We start from the raw sequence: 27,965 nt of genomic DNA, 5'->3' as shown, positions 1-27,965 counted from the left end.
CTGGGTGGGCAAACTTTTTGGCCTGAGTGCCACATCTGGGTATAGAAATTGTATAGCGGGCCATGAATGCTCACAAAATTGGGGGTTGGGGTGAGGGCTCCGGCTGAGGAAGCAGGCTGTGGGGTGGGGCCAGCAATGAGGAGTTCAGGGTGTGGGAGAGGCCTCCAGGCTGGGGTAGGGATGAGGGCTCCAGCTAGGGGGTTCAGGCTCTGGGGTGGGTCTGGGGTGCAGTAGGGTGCTCCAGGCTGGGACCGAGGGATTCTGAGGGCGGGAGGGGGATCATGGCTGGGGCAGGAGGTTTGGCCGCAGGAGGCTCAGAGGTGCAGGCTCTGGGTGGCGCTTACCTCAAGCAGCTCCACGAAGCAGCAGCAGCATGTCCTTCCTCTGGCTCCTATGCAGAAGCACAGTGCTGGCCAGGCGGCTCTGCACGCTGCCCCGTCTGCAGGCACTGCCCCCGCAGCTTCCGGAAGCAGCGACATGCCCCCCTGTGGCTCCTATGCGGAGGCACAACGTGGCCAGGTGACTCCGCACGCTGTCCTGTCTGCAGACAGCTCCCATTGGCCAAAGTTCCTGGCCAGTAGAAGCTGGGGGGGGGGGGACATCATGTGGAGCCCCCTGGCTTCCCCTACATGTAGGAGCCAGAAGGGGGACATGCCACACTGATTCTGGGTGCCGCACAGAAAGCTCCCGATCCTACTCCCTGGTGGGAGCTTGAGGGCTGGATTAAAAGCTCTGACAGGCCAGATGCGGCCCGTAGTTTGCCCACCCCTGTTCTGGGATGTATTAGCAGGAGCATTGTAAGCAAGACACGAAAAGTAATTCTTCTGCTCTACTCCACGCTGATTAGGCTTCAACTGGAGTATTGTGTCCAGTTCTGGGCGCCACATTTCAGGAAAGATGTGGACAAATTGGAGAAAGTCTAGAGAAGAGCAACAAAAATGATTAAAGGTCTAGAAAACATGACCTATGAGGGGAAACTGAAAAAATTGGATTTGTTTAGTCTGGAAAAGAGAAGACCGAGAGGGGACATGATAACAGTTTTCAAGCACATAAAAGGTTGTTACAAGGAGGAGGGAGAAAAATTGTTCTACTTAACCTCTGAGTATAGGACAAGAAGCAATGAGCTTAAATTGCAGCAAAGGAGATTTCGGTTGGACATTAGGAAAAAGTTCCTGTCAGGGTGGTTAATATACTGGAATATATTGCCTAGAGAGGTTGTGGAATCTCCATCATTGGAGATTTTTAAGAGCAGGTTAGACAACCATCTGTCAGGAATGGACTAGATAATACTTAGTCCTGCAATGAGTGCAGGGGACTGGACTAGATGACCTCTCGAGGACTCTTCCAGTCCTATGATTCCCCACCCAGACAAGTGCAATGGGGACCACAGGGCTTCTCATGGGTTTCTGAACCAATGAACTTTATCCAGGCCATGACAACACATTTCAATGACCCGAACCGGACACATATGGCAGAATCAGCACTTCAAGCCCTGAGACAAGGCCACAAGCTGGTCGCTAGCTATGCCACAAAGTTCTGCTGCCTTGCAGCTGACACGGAATGGAGCAAGGCCATGCAGCACCACCACTTCTGTCATGGTCTGAGTGATGAAGAGAAGGACCAAGTGGCCTGGGCAGAAATCTTGGCACCCCGATCAATTTAAACATAAGAATTGATAGCCGGCTATTGGAATGTTGCCAGGAAAAGGCAATGGTGCCCTGACCATATACTAGTCTCGGTCACTCATGCCCAGACTGAGCTCCCCACTGACCTCTTGCCGCAACCAGAGCCTATGTAACTTGGCACTGTCTGGTCCTGCCTTTCTGATGGTGAAAAGAACCAATGCCACTTGGAAGGCCTATGCCTTTATTGTGGCAGAACTAGACATTACAGCTCAAGTTGCCCAGCTAAAGGTCGGTCCGTCTCCCAACAAGGAAATACCGGGCCTCAACCTTCTACGAGAATCCTGGTTGGGGATGTTGTAATTCCCCTGGATCTAGCTCGATACACCAGTTCCACTTCACAGGTTAGTGGCAGTGCTCCAACTTACTCACCTTCAGCTCCCACTCTGCTTAAGACATCTGGCCATGGCAGACATCCACCTGGAAGCCCTCGTGGACACAGGAGCACCTCATAACACCAGATACCAACATGAGTCAATTCCATCCCAGACCTCACTGAAGCGGTCAATGGATCTCTATTTTCCTCCAGCCCAGTTACATGAGAAACAGCTCCTTCAGAAGTCGCCACTATCCAGGACCACCAGGAGACCTTACAGTTTGGCCTAATCTGTTCCCCCCTCTTTATAGTTATTTCTGGCATCACCTGGCAAACCACCCATCACCCTCACAACTGCTGGAGCTCTATCATGATCAAGTTCACCTCTCTGCAATCATGTCAGACCTGGCGTCTCAACCTCAGTCAGGGGAAAGAGACAGCCCCCATCTTATACTTGTTGAAGCTGTCTCTCTCCAAGCCAGGCTAAGGCAGGTTAGGAGGGGCCTCACTAGACACAGCCAGCCCCCCAACTACTATGGCTATAACTGCAAAGTACCAGGACCTGTTTGATATTTTTGACAAAGGGAGGACCAATATTTTGCTGCCTCATCAGCCCTATAATTGCCCTATAAATATCCAGGCCAGAGTGGAAATCCCTTTTGAACATATTTATTCCTTTTCAGAACCCAAGCTGCAGGCCCCTAGAAGCTACCTACAAGAGAGCCTGTGCAACAGGTTCATCTGTCCCTCCAAGTCCTTGGCCAGGGCTCCAATTTTATTTGTCACCGAGAAGGATGGTTTCCTACACCTGTGTATTGACTATTACATTCTGCACCTGTTATAGATATTTTGAATACACTGTGATGCTGGTCTGACTACACAATGCCGCTGCTACTTTTCAACATTTTATAAATGACAGTTTCAAAAATATGTTAGACCGTTTTGTAGTAATTTACTTAGATGACATCCTGATATTCTCTGAAAACAAGAACCAGAATGACCAGCATGTAAACCATGTTCTAGAATGTATGTGTCAGACGACTTATACACTAAATTAAATCATAGTTGTCTCTCCAGAGGGGCTATGGACCCACATAAGGTCTCTACCATCCCAGAATGGGCTGCTCCGAGGGATGTCTGGGGCATACAATGATTCTTAAGGTTTGCTAACTTCTACCAGTGTTTCACCTGAGATTTCAATACCTGGTAGCCCCCCAATGGCCCTTCTGAAAAAGGGAGCCTGGTTTGTCTGGTCTGCGGAGACTCAACTGGTATTCGATCGGCTAAAAGAGGCTTTCATTTCTGCTTCCATCCTTGTCCATCTAGACCTCTTCTGTTAACAATGGAGGCTGATGTTTCTGATTTTGCCAGTCAATCTTTTACTCCCAACTCACTGATTTTCAACGCCATAATAATTCAGCCCCTAGCACAGAATTAGTATGTGGTCACTCCTATTTTAAGTCTTCCTTTGTATGAATTGGTAAGGGATGTGGAGAGGAAGGGCAGTGTCCAGTGGCACAGACAGATGCAAAGAATTTGCACTGAGGAAGGCATCTTCAGAGAGCCAGTAAGGCCACAAAGGTGCGCGGTGCTGACAGTGGAGGGGGCATGGCCACAATTGCTGATGCATTCGTTCAGTACATCCCCACAATAGTGTCCACAGACAGGATTTCTAAGGAACACTGAATGCAGCGTAAGGCTGCCCTCCAATGGCATAAAACCTGAAGAAGTGGGATAGTAGAACCACCACTTGCCATTACCCTATTGTAAATTCTCCCAAAGCACAATGAACCTCTCCAGCCCATGGAACTACAATTTTGTACCTCCACATACAATTCACTTTAGACCGATATAGATGAATGAATGAATGAATGAAGGCAGGCCTCTATGGAGGGAGAAACAGCAACTGTTTAACAGAGTATAGCAACACTCCACGCCAATACTGTACCCAATTGCAGGAGAAATGTAAAGTGCAATTACCAAGAGAGGAATCTGGCCAGGTCATCAGTGTTAACTTCCCTAACTCTTGCAAAATAATTTCATGGACTATTTCATAATTACATGTGGTCAGAACTAATCGGTAAGATGTTGATTCTCATAGCAAAGTGCCTCTGACATGTGCAACGCCTGTTCAATACTGACTTTGAGGATAGAATGTCTTACTGAACCACCAAACGCCATTTCCTAAGCAACCCTTGATGACCCATTTTCCTTGATGACCTTCTACATAAGTACTAACCAGACCTTCCCCTGCTTAGCTATTAAGAGCTGATGAGATACTGAATTGCTATGCCTACTTTTGTTTCACTCCAGTATTATATTAGAGCCATTACACTTCTTTATGTAAGTTTTCATTATAACCTACATTTTGAAAGTTCAGATACTTGGTCATAAAGAGTTTAGTTTAATTTGAGTGAGATTATTCATGCAATTTCTTAGTGTTTAGTAATTATTTTTCTTTTTATATACACTATTTTAATATTTTTAGTTACCAAAACAAGAAAACCAAAAACGGTGCTCTTCTGACTACTATCTAGTTAGAAGATGAATGTTCTTACTATTTTTTCCTTATCCCGTTAACATACCATGGCAAGGCTAACTCAATCCAATCACTTTGTCGGTGGCCTTAGAATGATACCATATCAACAAGAGATGGGGAAAAAATAGTAAAAATATTTATACAGTTGACTTCTCCCAAGTTTGCCTGGCATGCACTGACATCCCATAATTTCAAGAGGATCTAGAGTGGATGACAAACATCAGGAATTAACAAACAAAGTTAAATAGGCACCTCAATAACAGATCAGATCAAATGTCTGTCTAATCCAGTATCACATTTCCAACAGTACTTAATACCAAATGATTGGGGGGGGGGGGGGGGGGCGAAGGGGCACAGAGAAAAGTTTCAAGTAACACTGTGATGGACAATTATGGAATAGCCTGCTTATATGGGAATTTTCTTCCTAATCCCCACTAGTTAGGAGTGGAGTTACACCCTTAGGCATGAGGATTTATATTCCTTATAAAATGTTTTATCTTACCTAATTAAACTGTGGGTGTTCTTATCTATATAAATGTCTAATCTACATAAATGCTCATGGCCTCAGTCACATCTTGTAGCAATGTCTTCCCAGGTTAGTTTAATCATCCACTGTGTAAGGAAGTGTGTCCTATGGGCCTGATTATTTTTCCACTTAAATCCATGGAAATTTTGCTGTTGATTTCAAAGGGACCAGGACGCAGGGTCCTCTGTGTATTCCTGAGCTGATATTTATGTAAGCAGTATATTTACATAAATATTAACAGAAGTCAGTACATACTAGAAAACACATTAGCAGTAAAGCACTTAAGCAATTGATGGAGCATGGAGAAAAATTTAAATTAAACCACAATACAAATGAAAAAAGAAAATAACTATGATGGCTACTATAACACAAGTCTTACTTTTCTAACTCCTCCGGATCAAACTTCCACCATGTGTCTGGCTCATGAAATTCCACTCTGTAGCCTTTCCCTAGAGCCTACAGCAAACAAAGAAATACAGTATGCATGATAGGTGTAACATTATTATACTAGTTTATGCTGCAACAAATAGAAAAAATATTAATGAAAACCAGATTGTTATTCAAATTAAATACGAAGCAGTCTTAGCCCACTGAACTTTAGATCACTTACCCCACAACCTCTAGGTTTCATTTTAGGCTTAAAACATGAGGTCAAGTCAATCCAAACTAGACTACCTGTTAGTGGCTATGTCAAAGAAATAGCCTGTTCAAGGAGAGGAAGGAATGTCAACAAGGAAGACCCATTACTAGACAAAGTAGTTGCATTCGTGCTTTGTGAAGGTAGGTCTGCAACAACAAAACAAACAAAAAACACAACCACAGTATAACAACAATGGATTTAATTACACAGTAATTATATTTACCATTTCCACATACGGCTTCATTTCCCAGGCTTGAGTATTAGTGTTGTCTATTATAATGGGAGATCTTCCCTGGTCCATTGCTTGTTTTGCTGCAGTAAATAAAGATTACAATACAACCCTCAATATCTGAGTAAAAAATTGGAATGAATATTCTATTTCAAGTAAAATGATGACAAGCATTTTTCTTCTACAAGAGGTTTGCATTAGTATGTCACGTGATTAATTAAGCAATCTAAATTGGATTTCTATTTAATTAGATTCCACTTAAATAAGAAGGCCACAGCTTCAGGGTAAACCAACAAACAGTAATCTACTTAACAGAGACAAGTGCTAACAGAGCTATATAGTTAACAGGGAAAACTGCCTATTGCCTTCTTGATTCCTAATAAGAAGCTATGGAGGCATTTGTCCTGGGAAACAAGACGAAGAGTTGTTGGCTAAACAACTTTTATAGTTACTTTTACAGTTAATTCCTAGAATAATAGTTACCAGGGCCACATTACATGGAATACACATTTATTGTGACAGAGATGGCATGAAAATGCTTCTAGAAAACTTATGCTTAAGATACTTTATTGCTTTAAGAAACTCATATTTCCATTAATAAAATCCCATATGAATAACTGCGAACTATCAAGCCCAGAACTTTTGGCTGAGCTAGAGCATATCTTTTAGAAAGACCTTCAATCTTGATTTAAAGACTTCAACCACCACATTTCTAGGTAAAATATTCTAATAGCTAATTAACCTTTTTGTAAAAAAATCTGCACCCTGTTTCTGATCTTAATTTATTCTAGCTTCAGCTTCTGGTTCAGGGGTTCTCAAACTGGGGGTCGCGACCCCTCAGGAGGTCGCAAGACTATTATATGGGAAGTCATGAGCTGTTAGCCTCCATCCCCAAACCCGGCTCACTTCCAGCATTTATAATAGTATTAAATGTAAAAAAGAGTTTCTAATGTATAAGGGGGGGGGGGGTCACACTCAGAGGCTGGCTGTGTGAAAGGGGTCACCAATACAAAAGTTTGAGAACCACTTTTCTAGTCACTCCATCTTGTTATGACTTCACGTATTAAACTGAAAAGGCCTCTATTACCAGAAATATTTCCCCCATATAGATACTTATAGACGGATCAAGTATCACCAGCCAACTTTCTTTGTTGAATGGAGTTTTAGTCTCACTGTAAGACCTCAAATCATTCTGGTAGCTCTTTTCTAAATCCTTTCCAATTTATCAAAATCCGTTTTTAAGTGTGGAAACCAAAACGGAATGCAGTATTCCAGGAAGGACTAGCCACTAGGCAACATGAGGTGGTAAGGAGGAGGCAAGACTGACTCAAAAGCAAAAAAGGGGTAAGAAGACAAGGTGACAGCAGGCCTTTGGTCTCATGAAAGGAAGGTCTCAGCCATTCTGGTTGAAAACACCATGAAAAGCATTTTGGGTAAGCAATATCTTATTAGAGAAGAGGGCATTTTGCTACTTAAGTTGTAGCAGTGAAGTCTATCACTGAAAGGGTGCACTAGAGGGACTCAGGTACAGGTCACCCTGTAACTGTGATAGTGATCATGTAATTAAAGTCAGTAGCATAATGCATATGCACAAGGAGTTCAAATTAAAGTTGCACAAGCAACCATAATTCTGGCATTTCCTAATGGTTGACTATTTGACTTTGCAACCTTACTTTTTTAACAGTTTTTTTAAAGGCAATATATAATTATAATATACAAATTGCTTTAATATCAGTTACCATCTTTACATTTAATTTTCAAATTAATATTTTGGAGTCTAAAATTTCACTCAGAGCTAAAATGTAATCAGTAGTTTTATAAAAGAGGTATCAGGTAACTCTCAAGTGTTCTGACAGGGATAACATTAAATTACCTTTTCAGCTTTACAAAAATTTCATAAATTTTCGTTGACTGACTAATTTCCTCATTTGGGAAGTGTACTTTCATTTTTGCTTTCTTCACCATGATCCTAGTATAAGTAGTATTCAAGGCTTATATATATGTGTAGGATACAAAGCACTTTAGCAAGTCTATGAATAAATGTATGCACCTCCCCACCACCTACATAATGATGTAATTAATAGCTGCTTGCACCCAAAGCTGTACAAAGGCATTCATTGCAAGCTAAAACTGAAGGTAATCAGCTGTTCTGGTACTGCACAGACACACCCCAGCTTCAAAAAATAGGAATAGTGTTCCTATAAAATATTGAAATACAGAAATACTGGATAACTTAGATAAATGGATAAGGAGATAGAGAGCTTTTCACCTCTAGGTCACTAGTTTGAGCTAGTCTCAGGTCAGAAATTACTAAAAATCATTATGAAATGACTGTTTGGTGGCCTTTATTTATATTTTTATTTATAAAATGCCCTCTAACATATCTCAGGGACAAAAAAACCCTTAAAAATGTATATTTTTTGCACTCTACCAGAAGAAGAAAAAAATTACAGTTCTCCAAAACAAAATTCCCTTCCAAAACAATCTCTTATCAAACAAAAAGAACAGGAGTACTTGTGGCACCTTAGAGACTAACAAATTTATTAGAGCATAAGCTTTGGTGGGCTACTGCCCACTTCTTCGGATGCATATTGAGTGGAACATATACTGAGGAAATATATATACACACATACAGAGAGCACGAACAGGTGGGAGTTGTCTTACCAACTCTGAGAGGCCAATTAAGTAAGAGAAAAATTTTTTTTGAAGTGATAATCAAGCTAGCCCAGTACAGACAGTTTGATAAGGAGTGTGAGAATACTTACAAGGGGAGATAGATTCAATGTTTGTAATGGCTCAGCCATTCCCAGTCCTTATTCAATCCTGAGTTGATTGTATCTAGTTTGCATACCAATTCCAGCTCAGCAGTTTCTCGTTGGAGTCTGTTTTTGAAGTTTTTCTGTTGTAAGATAGCCACCCGCAGGTCTGTCATTGAATGGCCAGACAGGTTAAAGTGTTCTCCCACTGGTTTTTGTGTATTATGATTCCTGATGTCACCACTAGCTGTCACCTTCAGCCCCCAACTAAAACCTCTCCAGCGTATCATCAGAGATCTACAACCTATCCTGAAAGATGATCCTTTACTCTCACAGATCTTGGGAGACAGACCTGTCCTCACTTACAGACAACCCCCCAACCTAAAGCAAATACTCACCAGCAACCACACATCACTGAACAAAACCACTGACCCAGGAACCTATCCTTGTAACAAAGCCCGATGCCAACTCTGTCCACATATCTATTCAAGTGACATCACCATAGGACCTATTCATATCAGCCATACCATCAAGGGCTCGTTCACCTGCACATCTACCAATGTGATATATGCCATCATGTGACAGCAATGCCCCTCTGCCATGTACATTGGCCAAACCGGACAGTCTCTATGCAAAAGAATGAATGGACACAAATCTGACATCAGGAATCATAATACTCAAAAACCGGTGGGAGAACACTTTAACCTGTCTGGCCATTCTATGACAGACCTGCGGGTGGCTATCTTACAACAGAAAAACTTCAAAAACAGACTCCAACGGACTCGAACATTTGAACTGAGACTATTCTATCACTGAACATTTAAATCTAGAATCTATTCACTGAAGCACTTCAGCTGACCTGATTCACCATGCTGACTCACTGGGAGAAAAGTGGTCTTTTCTATACCTAAGATCTAGAACAAGTAAAGCTTTTCGAGTTTAAAGTCAAGCTCTGTTCTATATCGAGAAATGAATTGGAAAACTATGAAGACTTCTGTAATACATTTCCTGCATGTAGGAAACCATATTTTGCACTAGTTGGGGTACACAAGACTTCTTCAGTGTGGCCCAAATCAGAGCATTTTGCAGTAATCAAATCCAGAAAACACAGTGGCATGGATAACTGTGCTGAGGTCTGGATGTGTAAGAAAATGTTGTATACAACAACTTAAGAACATAACTGCCATACTGGGTTCAGACCAAAGGTTCATCTAGCCCAGTATCCTGTCTTCTGACAGTGGCCAATGCCAGATGCCCCAGAGGGAATGAAGAGAACAGGTAATCATAAAGTGATCCATCCCCTGTCGCCCATTCCCAGGTTCTGGCAAACAGAAGCTAGGGACACCATCCCTACCTAGCCATTGATGGACCTATTCTCTATGAATTTATCTAGTTCTTTTTTGAACTTGCCAGACAGATGTAAAAAAAAAAAAAAAAAAAACACCAAAATCCTCTCACCACCTCCACGCCCACCACCCAGGTTTACAGGGGTCCAAGAGCGTTCCCACGTTTAAATTTCCTTGGACAAAAGAGGAGCAAATAAAAGGAGTAGAAATAATTGTTTCCCTTAACCCATCAGCCACTTCTATTTTGTCTGGTTTACACAGAAAGATTATTCTCATCCAAGTCCCAATCTTGGCCAGGTGCTGAGAAAGCACAGACACATCATCATCCAGGTCTGATAAAAATGAAAATGTAGAGCAGCATGTAATTTGCATAAGGATGACCCAAAATTTCACGCCATTTATAAGAGATTCTTCAGAACAGATGAGCAATTGTTCAGAACCACTCTCCAATACCTCTTGGGCCTTGTCTAGAGTAGGAAAAAGGTGCTTATTTTCAAATTGCGTTTAACTATGTATATTGGTGCTAAATGGAATTAACAACATTAGCTCAATTTTACCAGGTGAATTATAGCCTTGGCATACTAAAAATGAGCAAAGGATATAAAACTAAGTCTATACTGGTGCTAAATTGGGTTTTAAATTGAATTGAGTTAATTTGATTGAAAATAAGCACCTTTTCCCCTACTCTATAACAAAGGTTTGGAGAGGAAACTTTCAACTAGTGGCCACAGGCAGATTAACAAAACCTCACTATCAAAGATTGCTGACAGATTTTAAAGGCTCAGAATAGTCAAACAACTGTTGTCCATTACCAGGAAGAGATTAGCCACCAAATGAGTTACAGTCTCATTCCAAGTGAACAAGTGTCTATATCAGAAAATCCACCACAATTACCATAGTTGGCAGTTTTAAACAAACGGCCAATGAATCAATTAACCTACTCTCTACTCCTGAAGCTGGTCCCTCTACAACACTATTGAGAAGCAGTGGATGAAGCCTACACTGTTGCTGTTCCACTATTTCGATGGAATACGAATATGTATCTGTACTTACTTGAAAATTTCCTTTTTTTAAATAATAAGATCCACATATCCTTTACAATGGGTACTTCAGCCTGCTTGAAGGTAGAACCAGAGCTACCAGCCTGGGAATGCCCTACTTCCTGAAGTTCCCTCCAGTTCAGATAACTTCCACAGCCAGGATAATTCACACCTACTTAAATGTATAGATTGTGCTAAATATACTTTGAGAAAAAACACAACAACAATTTCTCCTACTGCAAAGCAAGGTAAATTCTAACTAATAGCAACAAACCCAAATCCTTGGATGTCAATTTCCATCTCTATTCTTTATGATCCATTTGTCTCCATGGTGGGACAGATCTGTGGACCTTATTACTTAAAGAAAGAAAATTTTCAAGTAAGCATGGATAAATTTTCTTATTCTTGGTGCATAGATCCACAGATGCATTACAACGGGATTTTCATAACAGTGTCCTACCACAATGGGAAGCAGGAACATGCTTTAAAAATGGTCTTCCAAAACAAGGTAAATTATATAAATATTGCCTCCATCCTTCCTTGGGCACTACGGTGTGGATAAAATTTCTGCCCAAAGAAAGGAAATGGCATTGGCTAAGACTGGATGAGTAAATATTCAGAATATGGTGAAGTCTGGCAGATCTCAATAGCAGAGACATGACTACTCTGTCCTGACACTGTCAATGCTCCTAAGGACTGAACTTTGATGCTTAACTGAAGGAAGAATATTTCTTGAATTTATTTAAGGAATGGATGCTATGACAGCTGTCTGAATTAAAAGTACAATACTAAATCTCAGTTAAAAAGCTCTCAATTTATTTAAAAAAAATAAATAAATAAATAAAAAAAACATCTGACTGAAGATAGTAGCTATCTGGAGGTCTACTCTAATGGATAGGAAGTATAACAACCCTTCCTGCAAGGTTTCAATCTGGGCAATGCTGTAAGGAGCAGGACAACATGCCTGTGTGACACATTGACTGTGTGAGGTTAGGGTAAGATTGATGCCCTAAAGAGATATTTAATGTTGGGATGTGTAAAAAACTGCCTTTTATTGAATATGCTGAGAACATTATACTACAGAGCCTTGACCTTTCTGCTGGGACACTCACGCTCTCACAATAATGCGCTCCAGGCTATGGCCACTCAAGGATATGTTTCACTGATTTAATATGTAGTTATTCTACTGGCTGGTGCACAGTCCACAGTTTAAGTTCTATTTGTTTCCTTCTCTTTTGGAGTCCATGACAGCAATAAGTCACCTCATCCAAATATTCATTTTAAACCTGTCCCAGAGGAAGGATTGGTTTTGCAACAGCAGATCTCTTCTGTGAAATAGGGACATCTAAAGTTCCATTGCTATGTTAACCAGACCTGAGAACCACAGCACCTTCTTCCAGAAAGGTTTAAATGATATTTTACTGTTTTCTCATTCCTATATTTTGTATTGTTCTGGGGAACAGTGGAAAAGGTGGGAAGACATATAGGAGGGACCCTGCACAACTTAGCAAGATGTCACTCACCACCTTACTTCCTGGGTCCTGACACACAGAGAGGCCTCAGGGCACTTATTTACTGTTTCCAGGTGCAAAGAGGTCAATCATCAGCCCACCAAATTGATTTAAAATTAGCAAGTTATTTCTGGGTATAGAAGTCACTCTGCTAATCTGACTTTTGCCATGTGTAAATCTTGATGACCACTGCCTCCTTGATTGGCAGCGCACACAGAGAGAGGAAACTCTGCTCCACCGAAAACAGAATTTCTCTCTGGGATAGAGCTGATTGTGTTCTTCCCATATATTATGAAAATCTATCAGTCACGTTGACTATCATGACCCAAACAGGTCTGTTATCCATAGAAGGAGCAATGCTCTGATATCTCGGTTCAATTCATTGTGTTCCAGCTAGTGGATGCCGTGATCTCCCTTTTTTTGGTACCCTGATCTGGAGGAACCCTTCAAAATATCTGATTTTCTACATACACCAGTTATAGGAGCACAGAACATACAAATGGAGCTTGTTCTCTGCCAATAGATAAGACAGTGCAAGATATGGAGGGGATACCCAAATCTACTGGATAAATATCGTATGAACAGTATCGTATGTGTACGATATCAGAATTCCTAAAAGGCTCCAATAAGAATTGGATTTTTGTTTTTGTGACAGCACTTGTTTTCCCTTATGGCCATCTTCATCTTCTGTTAACATTTTTCTGAGATGAATGTTCCTTTGTACCTAATGGTATTAATTCTTGTCACAGGCCTATGACTGAATTCCTTGGAACCATATGTCTGTGTTTGTCCTGAATCCAAAGGAACTCCAGGAACTGCATCACTCTGGGTGTGTTTGCTTCTTCAGCTTTCTATCTGTACAGAACCCCGGTAAGACAAATAGTTGGACAAGAGATGAGTGAATTTCCTTCTTCCCTAAAGCGAATATTATTGCTATCCTGATCCTGGCGAGCACTCATAAGATCATACGGTAAAGATAGAAATTGGAAAACATAAGAATTGCCTGATGATGGTAAAATGGGAAAGCTTTGATGACAAGCCTGCATTAGGAACTTATTTAGATGTTTCAGAGAGGGACATTGCTTTGCCTGACCCCAATTTTGTGTGACTAGAACTAGGAGCAGGTTACAATGCTATGATTGTAAGTAACTGGGAATGGGACAAAGATATTCCTGAAATTCTTCCAAAGCTCCATAGGTAGTTCACTCTGGACAATGTCCAGTGACCCCATTTGATCAAAGTTACAGGTAAGACCTTTTGCCCCCAAAATAAGAGAGCCTGTCACCAATCAGGTGTCTATCTCCAGTTAAGGCTGGTTGTGAGACCCGCAGATACCTCTGAAGCAACAGAGGACAGTTACTGACATGGCACTTGTTCTAGCTACCACTTGTAAAGATGTATTTTCGTCGGCTACACTTCACAAACTGCTTCAATTTGCCATATGACCTGTATTCCTTTTGATGATGTCTGGCAGGAGTCAGAACTGTAAAGACTCTTCTGTTGATCATGAGCAGCCTCAGCTTTCTATAAAGTTTCCCATTGTATCACTACGATAGCTGGGAACTGATTTGTCTGAGCATCTAATCCCAAGATCCAAAGCCCCATATACATGCATGAAACAAATATGAATCCCTTTTTTCTCTCCCTTTTTCTTCTTTCCAGGGAAAAGTCCTTAGGCCATGCAATTTTTAGGTTGCAATAATCTCCACTTATGTTAGAGCTGCTTGTGAAAGCATGGGGAGACAAGTCAGCATGTCAGATGACAGTTCATATTTGTTTATTTTTGTTCGTCTGATGCCACCCAAAAGTTTCCATGCCCAAAGGAGAAGGCTGCGATGAGATGATGCATGACTGAACTTGGCTAGCTGTAAAGGGTCTGTATAGTGAAGAGGCCATTCGTTCAAGTAAAAATCTCCCTGAGTTCAAAACACTGAATCCCTGACCACAGGGGAAAACAGCCACATTTATCTATGACACCAATCCTATGTTAAATATTGACTAGTGAACACTGAGGAATCTTCTGGCCTTATAAAATGGAGGCCAGGGCAGAAATAAATAAATGGTGAGTGAAGAGGCCCAACACTGCCCACTGTTTCTTTCACATCTGTCTCTTTCATTACCCCATAGCCATTTGCTGCTGGGAAGGGATAGAAGCGATGACGAGAAACATGGCAACCTGCAACAGAGGTTGGAAACAATAACCTGGATATTATGGCATGGTGATGCACAGTAGCAGATGGGAATGACAGCATGATACTTTCCCAGGCTTTTTGGTGTGGCCAGAAATCCCTGTCCCTTTAGTACATCTTCCAGGAGTGCATAAGGAAAAGTATATGGCTACAACCTTTCTTGGGTAAGAAACTGCAGACCTCCTATACGTTGTTTCACAATACTCAGTACTCTATTGTCTAACAGTGTCTATCCTCTGCTGTGTTATTTGTTTAAATGTATTTTATATTTGATTTTCTAACTCTGATTTCATCTGCTGGCCTTCCTCCTGCAAGCCGGAAGAATTCCCTTTGCATGTGTGTTAAGTCGGGGGAGGAGCCTAGAGGAATCAACACATGTCTATGGCCTGGTCGGTAACCTTTCAGAAGTGGTGTGCCGAGTGTTCATTTATTCACTCTGATTTAAGGTTTTGCGTGCCAGTAATACATTTTAACGTTTTTAGAAGGTCTCTTTCTATATGTCTATAATATATAACTAAACTATTGTTGTATGTAAAGTAAATAAGGTTTTTAAAATGTTTAATAAACTTAATTTAAAATTAAATTAAAATGCAGAGCCCCCTGGACCGGTGGCCTGGACCCGGGCAGTGTGAGTGCTACTGAAAATCAGCTTGCGTGCCGCCTTTGGCACGCGTGCCATAGGTTGCCTACCCCTGGCCTAGTCTTTTCTGCACTGATCTGCCCTGCTGCACTTTGAAGGTGAGCAGAGAAACTCTCACTGAGGATTATCTGCCCTGCTGCACTTTGTGAAGGTCAGCAGGGGAAACAGCGCCAATTTTAATATTAATTTATTCCCTCTTTGGGAGTTTGTCCTCATAATCCTGCTTCAGAAGGGGGAGTGAAACTGGTCCCAAATTGCTCCAGAAATATTTCAAGTGGCTACCGATATCTCTGTCATCAATGAGGCTGGACGTATTTGTTTTCCTTTCGTGTCTCTCAGGATGGCCCTGTCCTGGTGCTCAAAGATGGGCTTCCCCAGGAGCTCCATCCCTCTCTACTGCCTGGGATCCACATGGTCCAGTGTAGCAGAGTAGTTACCCCGCTCCTGCCTGAGGGGTTTAAAACAGCCTTGGCAGAGGGCTGGGGCAAAGGGAAAAGCTACTGGGCTGATTGGGGAAGTAGCCACAGCTGGGCCACACCCCAATCAGGCCCCAGCTGCCCCTACATAAGAGGCTGGGAGCCAGGCACTCAGAGTCTCTCTCTGCCTTCAGAGAGAGAAGGGCCTGGCTGCAGGGAGCTAGATGCAGGGTACCCATAGTGGAGCAGGGCTGAGGAAAGGCTGGGGAGCTCCAGCCTGGAAAGCCACAGGCTGCAGCCTAGGAGAAAGCCAAGGGGTACTGGGGGTTGCAGAGGGCAGCCCAGGGCTAGGCCAAGGCAGCAGGTCCAAACCCAACCTTGCCAGTGATGAGTGGCCTATACTGCAGTCTGCCCCAGAGAGTGGGGGCTAGTTGGTGACTGGCAGTGGCCTTATCCTGAGGTGAGGTGGGGTTAGTGGATGGGGGTTCCCCTGGGAGGGGAGACCTAGCGTGTGTGTGGTTATTGCCAGGGGGCAGCACCCAGGGCAAGGGGCACCAGGGTCCTGGGAGGGACATAGGTGCCAGAAGAGGACAAGGCGGATCACCGGACTGCAGAGGGCGCTCTAGGGGCTGGTGAGCTAATTCCCTGGACCACCAGCAGGAGGCGCCGCAGGGGTGAGTCCGGCCCTCTTATATCCAGATAGGTCAGTGTTTCCCAGAAGGACTCAGCCTGGAATAGGAGTAGGGATTCCTAGAGGAGGCAGTTCTAGAGTTGAGAGGATGGGGAGGGAGCTGGGTCCAAAGGCCCTTTACCACTGTCTCTAGTATTGGCAGCATCCATGCTGTGTCTGATTCCCTCCAGTTGTGACCTACAGACAAGGAGGCAGTTGAGCTCCTCAGTCAGAGGCACAGCTGCTGGTGCAGGCTATAGGAACTCAGATGTAATCTTCCATCTAGTGTGCTGCCCTTCTGGCTTCCCTCCCATCATGCGAAGGGAAAAGGGAGCAGCTGCTTGCCCTAGAGCCAGTTTCATTCCAGTCCTACCTGACTCCTTTCCTACTGGGCAAAGAGGGTCTGAAGCAACGCCACCAAGCCGGAGCTGCATCTTGCCCAGCAAAGCTGGCTTCCCCAGTACTGTCTGGTTCCCTTTCTTCCCAGGAACAGGTGAGGGAACAAGCCAACCCTGCCATGCCTGGGCAGAGAGGGAAAATGTGTCCTGCCTGCACAGCCAGCTGAGATACTTAGGCTAGGTCTACACTACCCGCCTGAATCGGCGGGTAGAAATCGACCTCTCGGGGATCGATTTAGACGCGACAATCGATCCCCTAATGGACGCTCTTACTCCACCAGCGGAGGTGGGAGTAAGCGCCGTCGACAGGAAGCCGCGGAGGTCGATTTTGCCGCGGTCCTCACAGCGGGGTAAGTCGGCTGCGATATGTCAAATTCAGCTACGCTATTCACGTAGCTGAATTTGCGTATCTTAAATCGACTCCCCCCTGTAGTGTAGATGTAGCCTTTGTGTCTCACTGGGTAAGTGGGGGAGCAGGAGACAAAAGGGCCTTCCTTTTGCCTCTAGCTTTTCTTGACCTAGCTGGGACCCTGAAGCCTGGTGTTTGAAGCACCATCTGCTTCAAACACCTCAGAAAGGGAATCATAGCTGAGGGGACAACTGCCCCCAAAATCAAGTGCAGCCATGGGACATGACTGGGAATTAGACAGAAACATTACTGAGGACAGGTGTTAGTCTAAAATTTTGAAATAAAAGTCAGGAATTTCCCACAGAAAAGTTCTGTGGCAGGGAGGGGTGGCAGAGATGCTGGTCACTGGAGGGAACTTCAGGACACAGGGTGTTCCTCTGCTACCAGTGACTAAGAGATCTGGTTCTGCCCTGAATTTGCAAGCAGGCTGACGTACCCACTGTAATAGATCTGTGGATTTTGCATAAAGAAGAAAAAGGATTTTTGTCTATGGTCTTCTCACATCTGAATCTTTAGTTTTAAAGAAGGGTACAGAAGTTATGTATTTGTGAATTCCATGTAAACTGACCACTGACACTTCTATCTACATGTTTATGCTACACATGCACATTCTAACCATTCAAGATCTAAAAGAATTCCTCTACTGTGTTCACACCTCTCTTCTGGTTCCAGTCATGAGCATCACCAAGCTGAGCAACGTTATATGTATATCCATCTTGCTGACGAAAATAATCATCGGTGCTGAACACCACGCCATCACGATTTTGACCAAGTAGAATACTGTCAAACAAAGGAAAAAAGCAAAACCATTACAAATTAGCCAAATCTTATTCTTTAGAGGGTAAACAATAAAGTGATATAGGGAAGTTTAATGTTGTACTATTTTTGATCTTCGATACCTTCAGTTTTGTCGCTAAAAGAAACCCAACAATTTCCAACCCAAAATTAAGCATTTTCTTTTATCTCCGCTGTTTCCTTATTTGTTGGTTTTTCTCCCTTCCTCACAGGAAGCACATTTGTGCCTACTTTCCATGACAGTAACAACTGAGCACATTCCAAATCTTTTAATGTATATATTTTCACAACACTCCTGGGAAGTATTACTCCCATCTTGCAGGTGGATAGTATGGGAAACAATCACACAGGGTGTTTGTGGCAGAGTTTGGAACTGAATTGGGTTTCCTGAGTCAGAGACCAGTACCCTAACCACTAGATCATCCTTTCTCTCATTTGTACCTGTGCAACTCTAGCACATTGTTTCTCAAATGCGGCCACCATGGCTGCATGCAGCCACCAGGGCTTTTCTAGCGGCCACACCCTCCTGTGCTGTGATGGGGTGGGGTGAGTGGCAAAATAGCAGCCTCTCCCCCTCCTTGTTGCTCCTGGATGCACCATGATAGTGTTGATTGCTGGGGCTGCCAGCAGCAGTTGGGCTCTGCCTCCCTCTGGAGACACCTCAGGCACAAGGCAGCCAGTGAATTCCCCACCTTCCCAGGGCAGTGGGGCTCAGGCTTTGGCCTTCAGCCCTGGGGTGGCAGGGCGGCAGGTTTTGGCTGAGGGACATTGGGCTCCAGTCCCAGGCTCTGGCTATGAAGTGGTAGACCCCCAAGCTCCAAGGCTTTGGGCTCCAGCCCCCCACTGCCTCTCCCAGCCTCCCATCCAGGGCTTGGCAGGGCAGGGCTGAGTAAGTCAGCAGTGAAACGTGATACTGGCATGTTTGTTAATATCACTTTTCACAACAGACTTTCTAACTAGCAATAAATAAATAATGTTTTGGACTGTCTATGTGCATATTTATTTGTTTTTTCCTAAAGCTAATTAAGTATTTTAGGGGAAAGTGTGAGAGCGGCCACCAGCAAGAGTTGGTAGCCATACTCTGAGGCCACCAAAAAATTTGTCCTGAGAACCCTTGCTCTAGTATATAGTACTGTACATGCCTAGCTGGAGCAGCACAGTAAAACTAACAAGACTTACACGTCAATTACTCTATTGTTGCTGCACACACAAGAAAAACAGGCAGTGGCAGCAGAACCAATGTAATAATCCTGCAGGGCTGTTCTACTGAGGAAAGTCAGAACTGCAACAGAGCATATGCCTTTCCCTAAAAGCAACCCTCACTTTTAACTTATTTTAAAATAAGACAAGCTATTTGATTTCTCTCCCTCTCCCCCCACCCCCCAAATTTAACTTCTCCCATTTTTGGTCACACAGAGAAATCATTTGATGATTCCTTCTACCCTCCATCTTTCCTAAACTTTCAGTGGAAAACATTGTTTTAGTGTCACTGCATGCACTCTTAGCTCAACCAGGAAAAAAAAAAAAAAGCAGTCAGTCCTCCATCAATGTAATACTAGATCTAATCATCACACTATCACTCCCTAATGCCAAAAAATTAAATATCTTAATTTCAATAATTAAGCGTTTACATTTCATAATTATTTGATGCACAGTCTTTTTTAATTTAAAATAAAACCTTTGCCAACACTTTAAATAAATATTTATTTCTATGCATTAAACAATCTTGTTTGACAATAGCTTCTTAAAAAGCTTTAAAGAAATGGCGAAGAAAAAGAGAAAGCAGAAATTCATATAACAATAAATCATTCTCCTTTTGTTGCTCTTTTTTCCTTTACCTGTTCTCTTACTAATCTATCCTCCTAAACCACCTCACCTCCCTCTCCACTTTAAACATTTTTTTAAAATTTGTCAGTGCCAGTTTGGTATTGTATCATGGACTGGATCCATTTAATACTACTAATTTTTTCATTCAGACATCCTAACACTTAATTATTAGTTATTTAACCAATCAAGTGTTTTCAGATTTCAAATATACAGAGCCAGGAAATTATTATTTTTATAAAAGACATATCATCCCCAAAACAAATCCATCTAGTGCCCTCTGCAGCTCCTGTAATATCCATCAGAAGAACAGTACGTACATAATTAAGGCTACAATCTACCAGTGTAACACTATGAAGCCCCACTGAAGCCATGGGAGGTCTGTCTGTGCAGTTCTTTTTAAGGGAATGGGACCATCATGAATATGCATTTTATTTTCACTGGAAATGCTACTGCAATCTCAAATATACAAATCAGTAATGCAAAAGCAGTTCTGTCTTGGGAAAACATATCACTCAGTGTCACCAAAATCTACTATACTCACATTTTTATAATTCTATATTTTTATCTAATGTTGTCATCAGCTACCATGATAAATAAGCCATTACAGAAGAGGTCTCCATTTTTAAATGAATGATTTTATTCTTTTCAATTTTTAAATTCTGAATAAAACTAAAATTAACAAACTTTTGTTTTATCCAAAATTCATTTCACTATTGCCTAGTTTTGCCAAACCATATTTGTGAACGAGCAAGGTTGATTTATTACAGCTCAGTTATAGGAACAGAATTATCTGCTACCTCAGCAGCACACTCAAAATCTCAACCCCTGGGCAGAATGATACTTATTACTATATTCATATTTATCTACCACTTCTTAGACCCACTATTACTTTAACAGGTTTCAAGTAAACATGGTTAAATTTGTATGTACACAGCAGTCTGTCACTACCAACACATGTCCACAACTATCACACTGATATCTCTATCAGTGCATTCTGGGAAATCTAGGCAGCTATGCTATATTGCCTCAAAAGGAGACAGAGTAGCCAGAGGATAAGAAATAGAGCAGCATGTGGGGCCTTGTACTCTGGGATGTCCTACAGATTAGAGACCAGGAAAGGAGGAGAACAGGCCAAATCACAAATAACGTAGAAGCATAAGTGTGTCCATTTGCACTCTCAATTACCATACCTGTCCATAAAAATTTGCAATAATAACTTTACTAGTTAAAAGTTTCGTTATTACACAATTCTGTCCTCTAACTTTGTGCACACAACCCACTGTCATCAGCAAGAGACTGGTTGTGGATCATTAGTATATAATCTAACATCGTAGACCAGTAACAAAACCACACATCTTCTTTAAAAATTCAACCACAGAAGGAATCTGACACACCACTCTGCCAGATCAATCATGAAGATAAAGCTCATAACACAGTACCTAATCTGTGTATATTTTATATTACTTATTCATTTATAGTGTCCTAACACAGCAATTTATAATGGTATTAAGAATAATGAAGTCCAAAAGGTACTAATGATCCAAGTAGTATCATCAAGACTGTGCTAAGAACATTTTTTTTTCTTCCTCCACCTCTATAGATAGGGTGACATAAACATCTTTATCAACATATGTAATACAATTTATGACATGACATTTTAAATGTATAATTACATATACTTTTGGTTCAAATTGTTCAACAGTAAACTGAGTGGAATATTTTTTCCTTTAGCAAAAGATTTGTTGGGCTGGTTTGGGATATAACATAAGAATTTGAACACAATTTTCCTCCTGGGCAAATAAAGCTCATAGTACTGAGGCCTTTTTAACAACTTTGAGGTAAATGGTGAGTTTTGCCCATGTCTGACAACACTTCATTTCCCCCTCTCCTGGGAATTTATTCTATAGATACTACATTCCAAGTCAGGAAGCCATGATTTCAGACAAGTAGCTGATTTTCTTATTCAGCTGAAGATGATTCTGCATTTGGCAATGAGATCCAGCTTCCACATTATTCACCTCCTGTATAAAACACATGTACTTCAGGTGTCGCTATTCTCCCCAAGCAATAACTGATAATTCAGTAGATTCTTATATACAAAAATATCTCCTATCTTAAGAGAAAGTACCTACCTTAATGAAACAGCTAGTAGATAACTAGGCCACAATCCACCAACTGGCTGCATACAGCCATATTCATGCACTCTGTGGAGCACCAATGACTTCAACAAGTCTCTCTGCAAGGCTAAATGTGGGACCTTTATTTTTATTTTAAATTTTACAGTGTCGTTATGTACAATTGACATAGCGTTTCATGTTGTACTGACACATATCGAGCTCATTCTGCTGTATTCTCCTATTTGCTCAAGTCAACATTGACAATGGCACGAAAGTCCTGCAATCCCAGAAACACAATAAATTATTTTATTTTCCATGTATTGCTTACCCCCAGCCAAAACTCTGACTACAGCACAATTAAAACTGTCATAACAAACAGATTAAAATTAGGGCTGTTGATTAATCACAGTTAACTCATGCAATTAACTCAAAAAAATTAATTGCGATTAATCGCAGTTTTAATCTCACTGTTAAACAATAGAATACCAATTGAAATTTATTAAATATTTTTGGATGTTTTTCTACATTTTCAAATATAACAATTTCAATTACAATACAGAATACAAAGTGTATAGTGCTCATTTTATATTATTTTATTACAATATTTGCACTGTAAAAATGATAAACAAAACATAAGAATGGCCATACTGGGTCAGACCAAAGGTCCATCCAGCCCAGTATCCTGCCTACCGACAGTGACCAATGCCAGATGTCCCAGAGGGAGTGAACCTAACAGGTAATGGTCAAATGATCTCTCTCCTGCCATCCATCTCCACCCTCTGACAACAGAGGCTAGGGACACCGTTCCTTACCTATTCTGGCTAATAGCCATTAATGGACTTAACCTCCATGAATTTATCTAGTTCTCTTTTAAACCCTGTTATAGTCCTAGCCTTCACAACTTCCTCAGGCAAGGAGTTCTACAGGTTGATTGTGTGCTGTCTGAAGGACTTCCTTTTGTGTGTTATAAACCTGCTGCCCATCAATTTCATTTGGTGGCCCCTAGTTCTTATATTACGGGAACAAGTAAATAACTTTTCCTTATTCACTTTCTCCACACCACTCATGATTTTATATACCTCTATCATATCCCCCCTTAGTCTCCTCTTTTCCAAGCTGAAAAGTCCTAGCCTCTTTAATCTCCTCATATGGGACACGTTCCAACCCCCTAATCATTTTAGTTGCCCTTCTCTGAACCTTTTCCAATGCCAGTATATCTTTTTTGAGATGAGATCACATCTGTATGCAGTATTCAAGATGTGGGCGTACCATGGATTTATATAAGAGCAATAAGATATTCTCCGTCTTATTCTCTCTCCCTTTTTTAATGATTCCTAACATCCTATTTGCTTTTTTGACTGCCGCTGCACACTGCGTGGATGTCTTCAGATCCACGATGACTCCAAGATCTCTTTCCTGATTAGTTGTAGCTCAATATGATGGGGGCTAATTTTATGAATAGTTGGGGTTATTTTTTCCAATGTGCATTACTTTACATTTATCCACATTACATTTCATTTGCCATTTTGTTGCCTAATCACTTAGTTTTGTGAGATCTTTTTGAAGTTCTTCACAGTCTGCTTTGATCTTAACTATCTTGAGCCATTTAGTCTCATCTGCAAACTTTGCCACCTCACTGTTTACCCCTTTCTGCAGATCACTTAACGATCTTTTTTTTTTATTTTGTTTCATCTGCAAATTTTTCCATCTCACGGTTTATCCCTTTTTTCAGATCATTTATTAATATGTTGAATAGCACTGATCCCAGTACAGACCCCTGGGGGACACCACTTTTTACCTCTCTCCATTCTGAAAACTGACCATTTATTTTTGCCCTTTGTTTCCTATCTTTTAACCAGTTACTGATCCATGAGACGACCTTCCCCCTTATGCCATGACAGCTTATTTTGCTTAAGAGCCTTTGGTGAGGGACCCTATCACTATATCCACTGGGTCACCAGCGTCCACATGCTTCTTAACCCCCTCAAAGCATTCTAGTAGACTGATTAGGCATGATTTCCCTTTACAAAGGCCAGGTTGACTTTTCGCCAACAAACTGTGTTCATCTATGTGTCTGATAATTCTGTTCTTTACTAAAGTTTCAACTAATTTGCCTGGTTCTGAAATTAGGCTTACTGATCTGTTATCCCGGGATCGACTCTGGAGCCTTTTTTAAAAAAATTGGCATCACATTAGCTATCCTCCAGTCATCTGGTACAGAAGCTGATTTAAATGTAGGTTTCATACCACAGTTAATAGTTCTGCGATTTCACATCTGAGTTCCTTCAAAACTCTTGGTAAATACCATCTGATCCTGGTGACGTATTACTGTTTAATTTATCAATTTGTTCCAAAAACTCCTCAAGTGACACCTCAATCTGGGACAGTTCCTCAGATTTGTCACCTAAAAAGAGGCTCGGGTGTGGGATTAAAAGATAACATTTAGTAATAAGCTAAACTATTACTAAGGTGAGTAAAGGGATACAAAAATAGAAATATGTCACTTGCAACAGGCATGAAACAACAAAACAAATATTAAAAGAGCCAACACTTAAATAGAAACAGAAGGAAAACAAAATATACTTAAAACTGAGCTACAAATTTTAGCTACTTCCTTGTTCCTCATTCTTACCCTTTCGTTATCTTACTACTACTACTCAGAAATCGTCTACACTACAGACTTCTGTTGACAAAAGTCAGCTTTCGTCAGGAAAACAGTGGAGTTGTACACACTACAATGCTCCTTCCGCTGACAAAACTCTCCTGCTTTGCTGACAAAATAAAACCACCTTGATGAGAGGCTTAGAACTTTTTGTGGCAAAGTTAGATTGACAAAGTGTCAGCGTAGACACTGTGCTTGGTTATGTCGCTGTAAATAACCTCCGGGAGCCATTTGAACTCTGCTGCCCTGCACCAGACCAGGCATCAGACCCTCCCCCTTTAAAGGCCCAGGAATTTTTAAAATTCCACTTCCCATTTGCTTGGTATGGAGGGTCACATCGCATCTTCCCAGCTGACCATGGCAGCTCCCCTGCTTGGCACACACCTGAGCTGGTGGATTTGCTGGCTCTGTGGAAAAAGGAGGCTGTGCAGTCCCAGCTCCGCTCCAGCTATAGGAACTTCGAAACCTATGGTCAGATTTCTCATGGCATGTTGGATAGGGGGTACAAATGGGATACGCATCAATGCTGTGTGAATATAAAGGAGCTGAAGCAGGCATACCAGTAGACAAGGGATCAAACCATCGCTCTGGCGCTGTGCCGAAGACCTGCTGATTCCATAAGGAGCTGGACGCTATCCTTGGCAGTGACCCCATCTCCACCACCAAGAGCCCTGTGGATACTTCGGGGGTAGGGTGGAGACAGCGGACAGTGGAATGAACCCCGAGGATGAAGTGGTGGATGAAGAGGTCGAGTTGGAGGATGAGATGGGACAAGCGACAGGGTCGTCCAGTACGTGATGAGCCAGGACCTCTTCTCGACCCAGGAGGGTTCAAGCCAATCCAGCATTCTTTCTCTGGCACACATGACGCAGGAGCGTGATCTTTTTGAGTTGATGTTGCTTGCTTATATGAAGTAGAACTGTCCTTTGCTTTGTTATATGCTAGAAGTGGGTTAAGGGATAGAAATGTAGAAGACTAGCTGTGTTTGCGTATGCTTCACATTCCCCTGTGCAGCTACGCTGTGGGACAGAACAGTGTGTTAATGCACGCTGAGATTTCACGGAAATGCTCCAGAGAGATCTCTAGGAAACTTTCCTGGAGGTACTCGCCAATTCTCTACTGAAGGCTCCTTGGCAGAGCTGCTTTGTTCCTTCCCCCATTGTAGGAAATTTTCCCATGTTTATTGGTAATCACTTGTACAGGGACCCAAGCAACACACAGGCGAGCAGCAGAGGGACCCAGTCAGAGGCCACACACATGCTGGAGATGCACCCTTGCATTCTTGCTTACCCTCAGAGTGAGATATCACCTTCAATGACCCCCGCCTGTGGAAAATAGTAGCTTAATTTACAATTTTGTCTCTAGTCACTTGCAGTGATCCCCTTAGAAAGCCACCAAGACCCTTTTCCCCATCTTGAGCACACACACCCCAGGCCAAACTCACCATCTTTAGGGCTTTCGCCAAGCTGCATGCTTGACAATGGACAGCGAGAAAGATAACAAAGGGAATCATTACTATAATGATTCGATGCTCTGAGTGCACTAACAATCATGCCACAATTTACTGTTTCTTGTGCTTCTGCTGATGTGGCTTTCAGGGGAACCCCCTACACACCAGTGGAATGCCTCTGCCAGATAAGGAAGCGAGCAAGGAGGACATGCTCCAATCCTCAGATGCCAAAAGACAAGAACACAGGGCATGGAGAGAGACTGTAAATTAAAATAATAAAATAGCTAGGTAGGAGAGGAAGGAGAAGTGATGGAGGAGCAAACGGAAATATTGAAGTCCCTAATTGCACTGCAGGCAGAATACATGAGTGCTCACTCCCACCCCTACAGCCCATACAGAACTGCTTTCCATGCCCTCCCCAAACTCCTCTCACACATTCCTTGCATCTTCCTGGCACATTGCAGTACCCCATTCACTCCACCCTTCGGACAGGTTCCAAAATGACATCTGGAGTTACACACAGCTATAAGAACCTACCCAGTGAAGGGCAGTCTCCTGAGGTGACTGGGCAACAAAATGGCAGATGAAATTTATGCCTGATAAATACAAATGCACATTGGAAAACATAATCCCAACTATACATATAAAATGATGGGGTCTAGCTGTTACCACTTAAGAAAGAGATCTTGGAGTCATTGTGGATAGTTCTCTGAAAACATCCCCTCAGTGTGCAGCGGCAGTCAAAAAAGTGAACAGAATGTTGGGAATCATTAAGAAAGGGATAGCTAATAAGACAGAAAATATCATATTGCATCTATATAAATCCATGGTACACCCACATCTTGAATACTGTGTGCAGATGTGGTTGCCCCATCTCAAAAAAGATATATTGGACTTGGAAAAGGTTCAGAAAAGGGCAACAAAAATTATTAGGGGTATGGAATGGCGTCCGTATGAGAAGAGATGAATAAGACTGGGACTTCTCCGCTTGGAAAAGAGACGACTAAGGAGGGATACGATAGAGGTCTATAAAATCATGACTGGGGCGGCGAAAGTAAATAAGGAAGTGTTATTTACTCCTTCTCATAACAGAAGAACTAGGGGTCACTCACCTATTAGCCAGGATGGGAAGGATGCAAAACCATGCTCTGAAGTGTCCTTAGCCTCCGATTGCTAGAAGCTGGGAATGGGCAAAAGAGTATGGATCACTTCATGATTACCTGTTCTGTTCATTCCCTCTGAAGCACCTGGCATTGGCCACTGTCAGAAGATAGGATACTGGGCTAGATGGACCATTGGTCCAATCCAATATAGCCATTCTTATATTCTATCACCCCACCACAGTTAGGGAATCCCATTGTCGCAAAGCCATTCACTATTTCATGCACATTTCCAAGAGTCACAGTCCTTCTTAGAAGGATGCAATTAATGGCCCTACACACTTGCATTAACACAGCCCCAACGGTGGGCTTCCCGATTTCAAACTGATTTGCGACTGACCGGTAGCAGTCTGGAGTTGCCAACTTCCACACAGCAATTGCCACGCGCATTTCTATTGAGAGGGCAGCTCTCATTTTGGTGTCCTTGCACCACAGTGCTGGGGCGAGCGCCGCACCCAGTTCCAGGAAGGTGTCTTTCCACATCCAAAAGTTCTGCAGCCACTGCTCGTCATTCCAGGCCTGCATAATGATTTGTTCACACCACTCAGTACTTGTTTCCTAAGCCCCATAGTGATGGTCCACTGTATGCATCTGCCCCAGGAATGCCAAAAGTAATCTGGCATTGTTTCTTTTCATGGCATATAGCA

General features: G+C 42.3%; 1 protein-coding gene across 6 annotated transcripts in view; it reads right to left on the bottom strand.

The window, feature by feature from the left end:
• The window catches only part of N4BP2L2 (NEDD4 binding protein 2 like 2), a 102,215-nt gene that overhangs the window by 64,525 nt on the left and 9,725 nt on the right, over positions 1–27,965 (bottom strand). For 5 of the 6 annotated variants that reach the window (XR_008443502.1, XM_054015329.1, XM_054015331.1 and 2 more), the window contains 3 exons: positions 17,963–18,087; positions 5,927–6,015; positions 5,443–5,519 (listed from right to left, as the gene is read on the bottom strand). Coding sequence is in view for 5 of the 6 variants with exons in the window: in XM_054015329.1 (XP_053871304.1) it covers positions 5,443–5,519; positions 5,927–6,015; positions 17,963–18,087 (291 nt within the window). In the remaining variant the exon portion in view is untranslated. The remainder of the gene's footprint in view (positions 1–5,442; positions 5,520–5,926; positions 6,016–17,962; positions 18,088–27,965) is intronic. The other variant, XM_054015332.1, reaches the window with a different exon arrangement.

This window comes from Malaclemys terrapin, chromosome 1, assembly GCF_027887155.1.
Source record: "Malaclemys terrapin pileata isolate rMalTer1 chromosome 1, rMalTer1.hap1, whole genome shotgun sequence".
Lineage (NCBI taxonomy): Eukaryota > Metazoa > Chordata > Testudines > Emydidae > Malaclemys > Malaclemys terrapin.
Note: the sequence above shows the minus strand (reverse complement) of the source record. Positions and strands in the feature narration are given on the sequence as shown.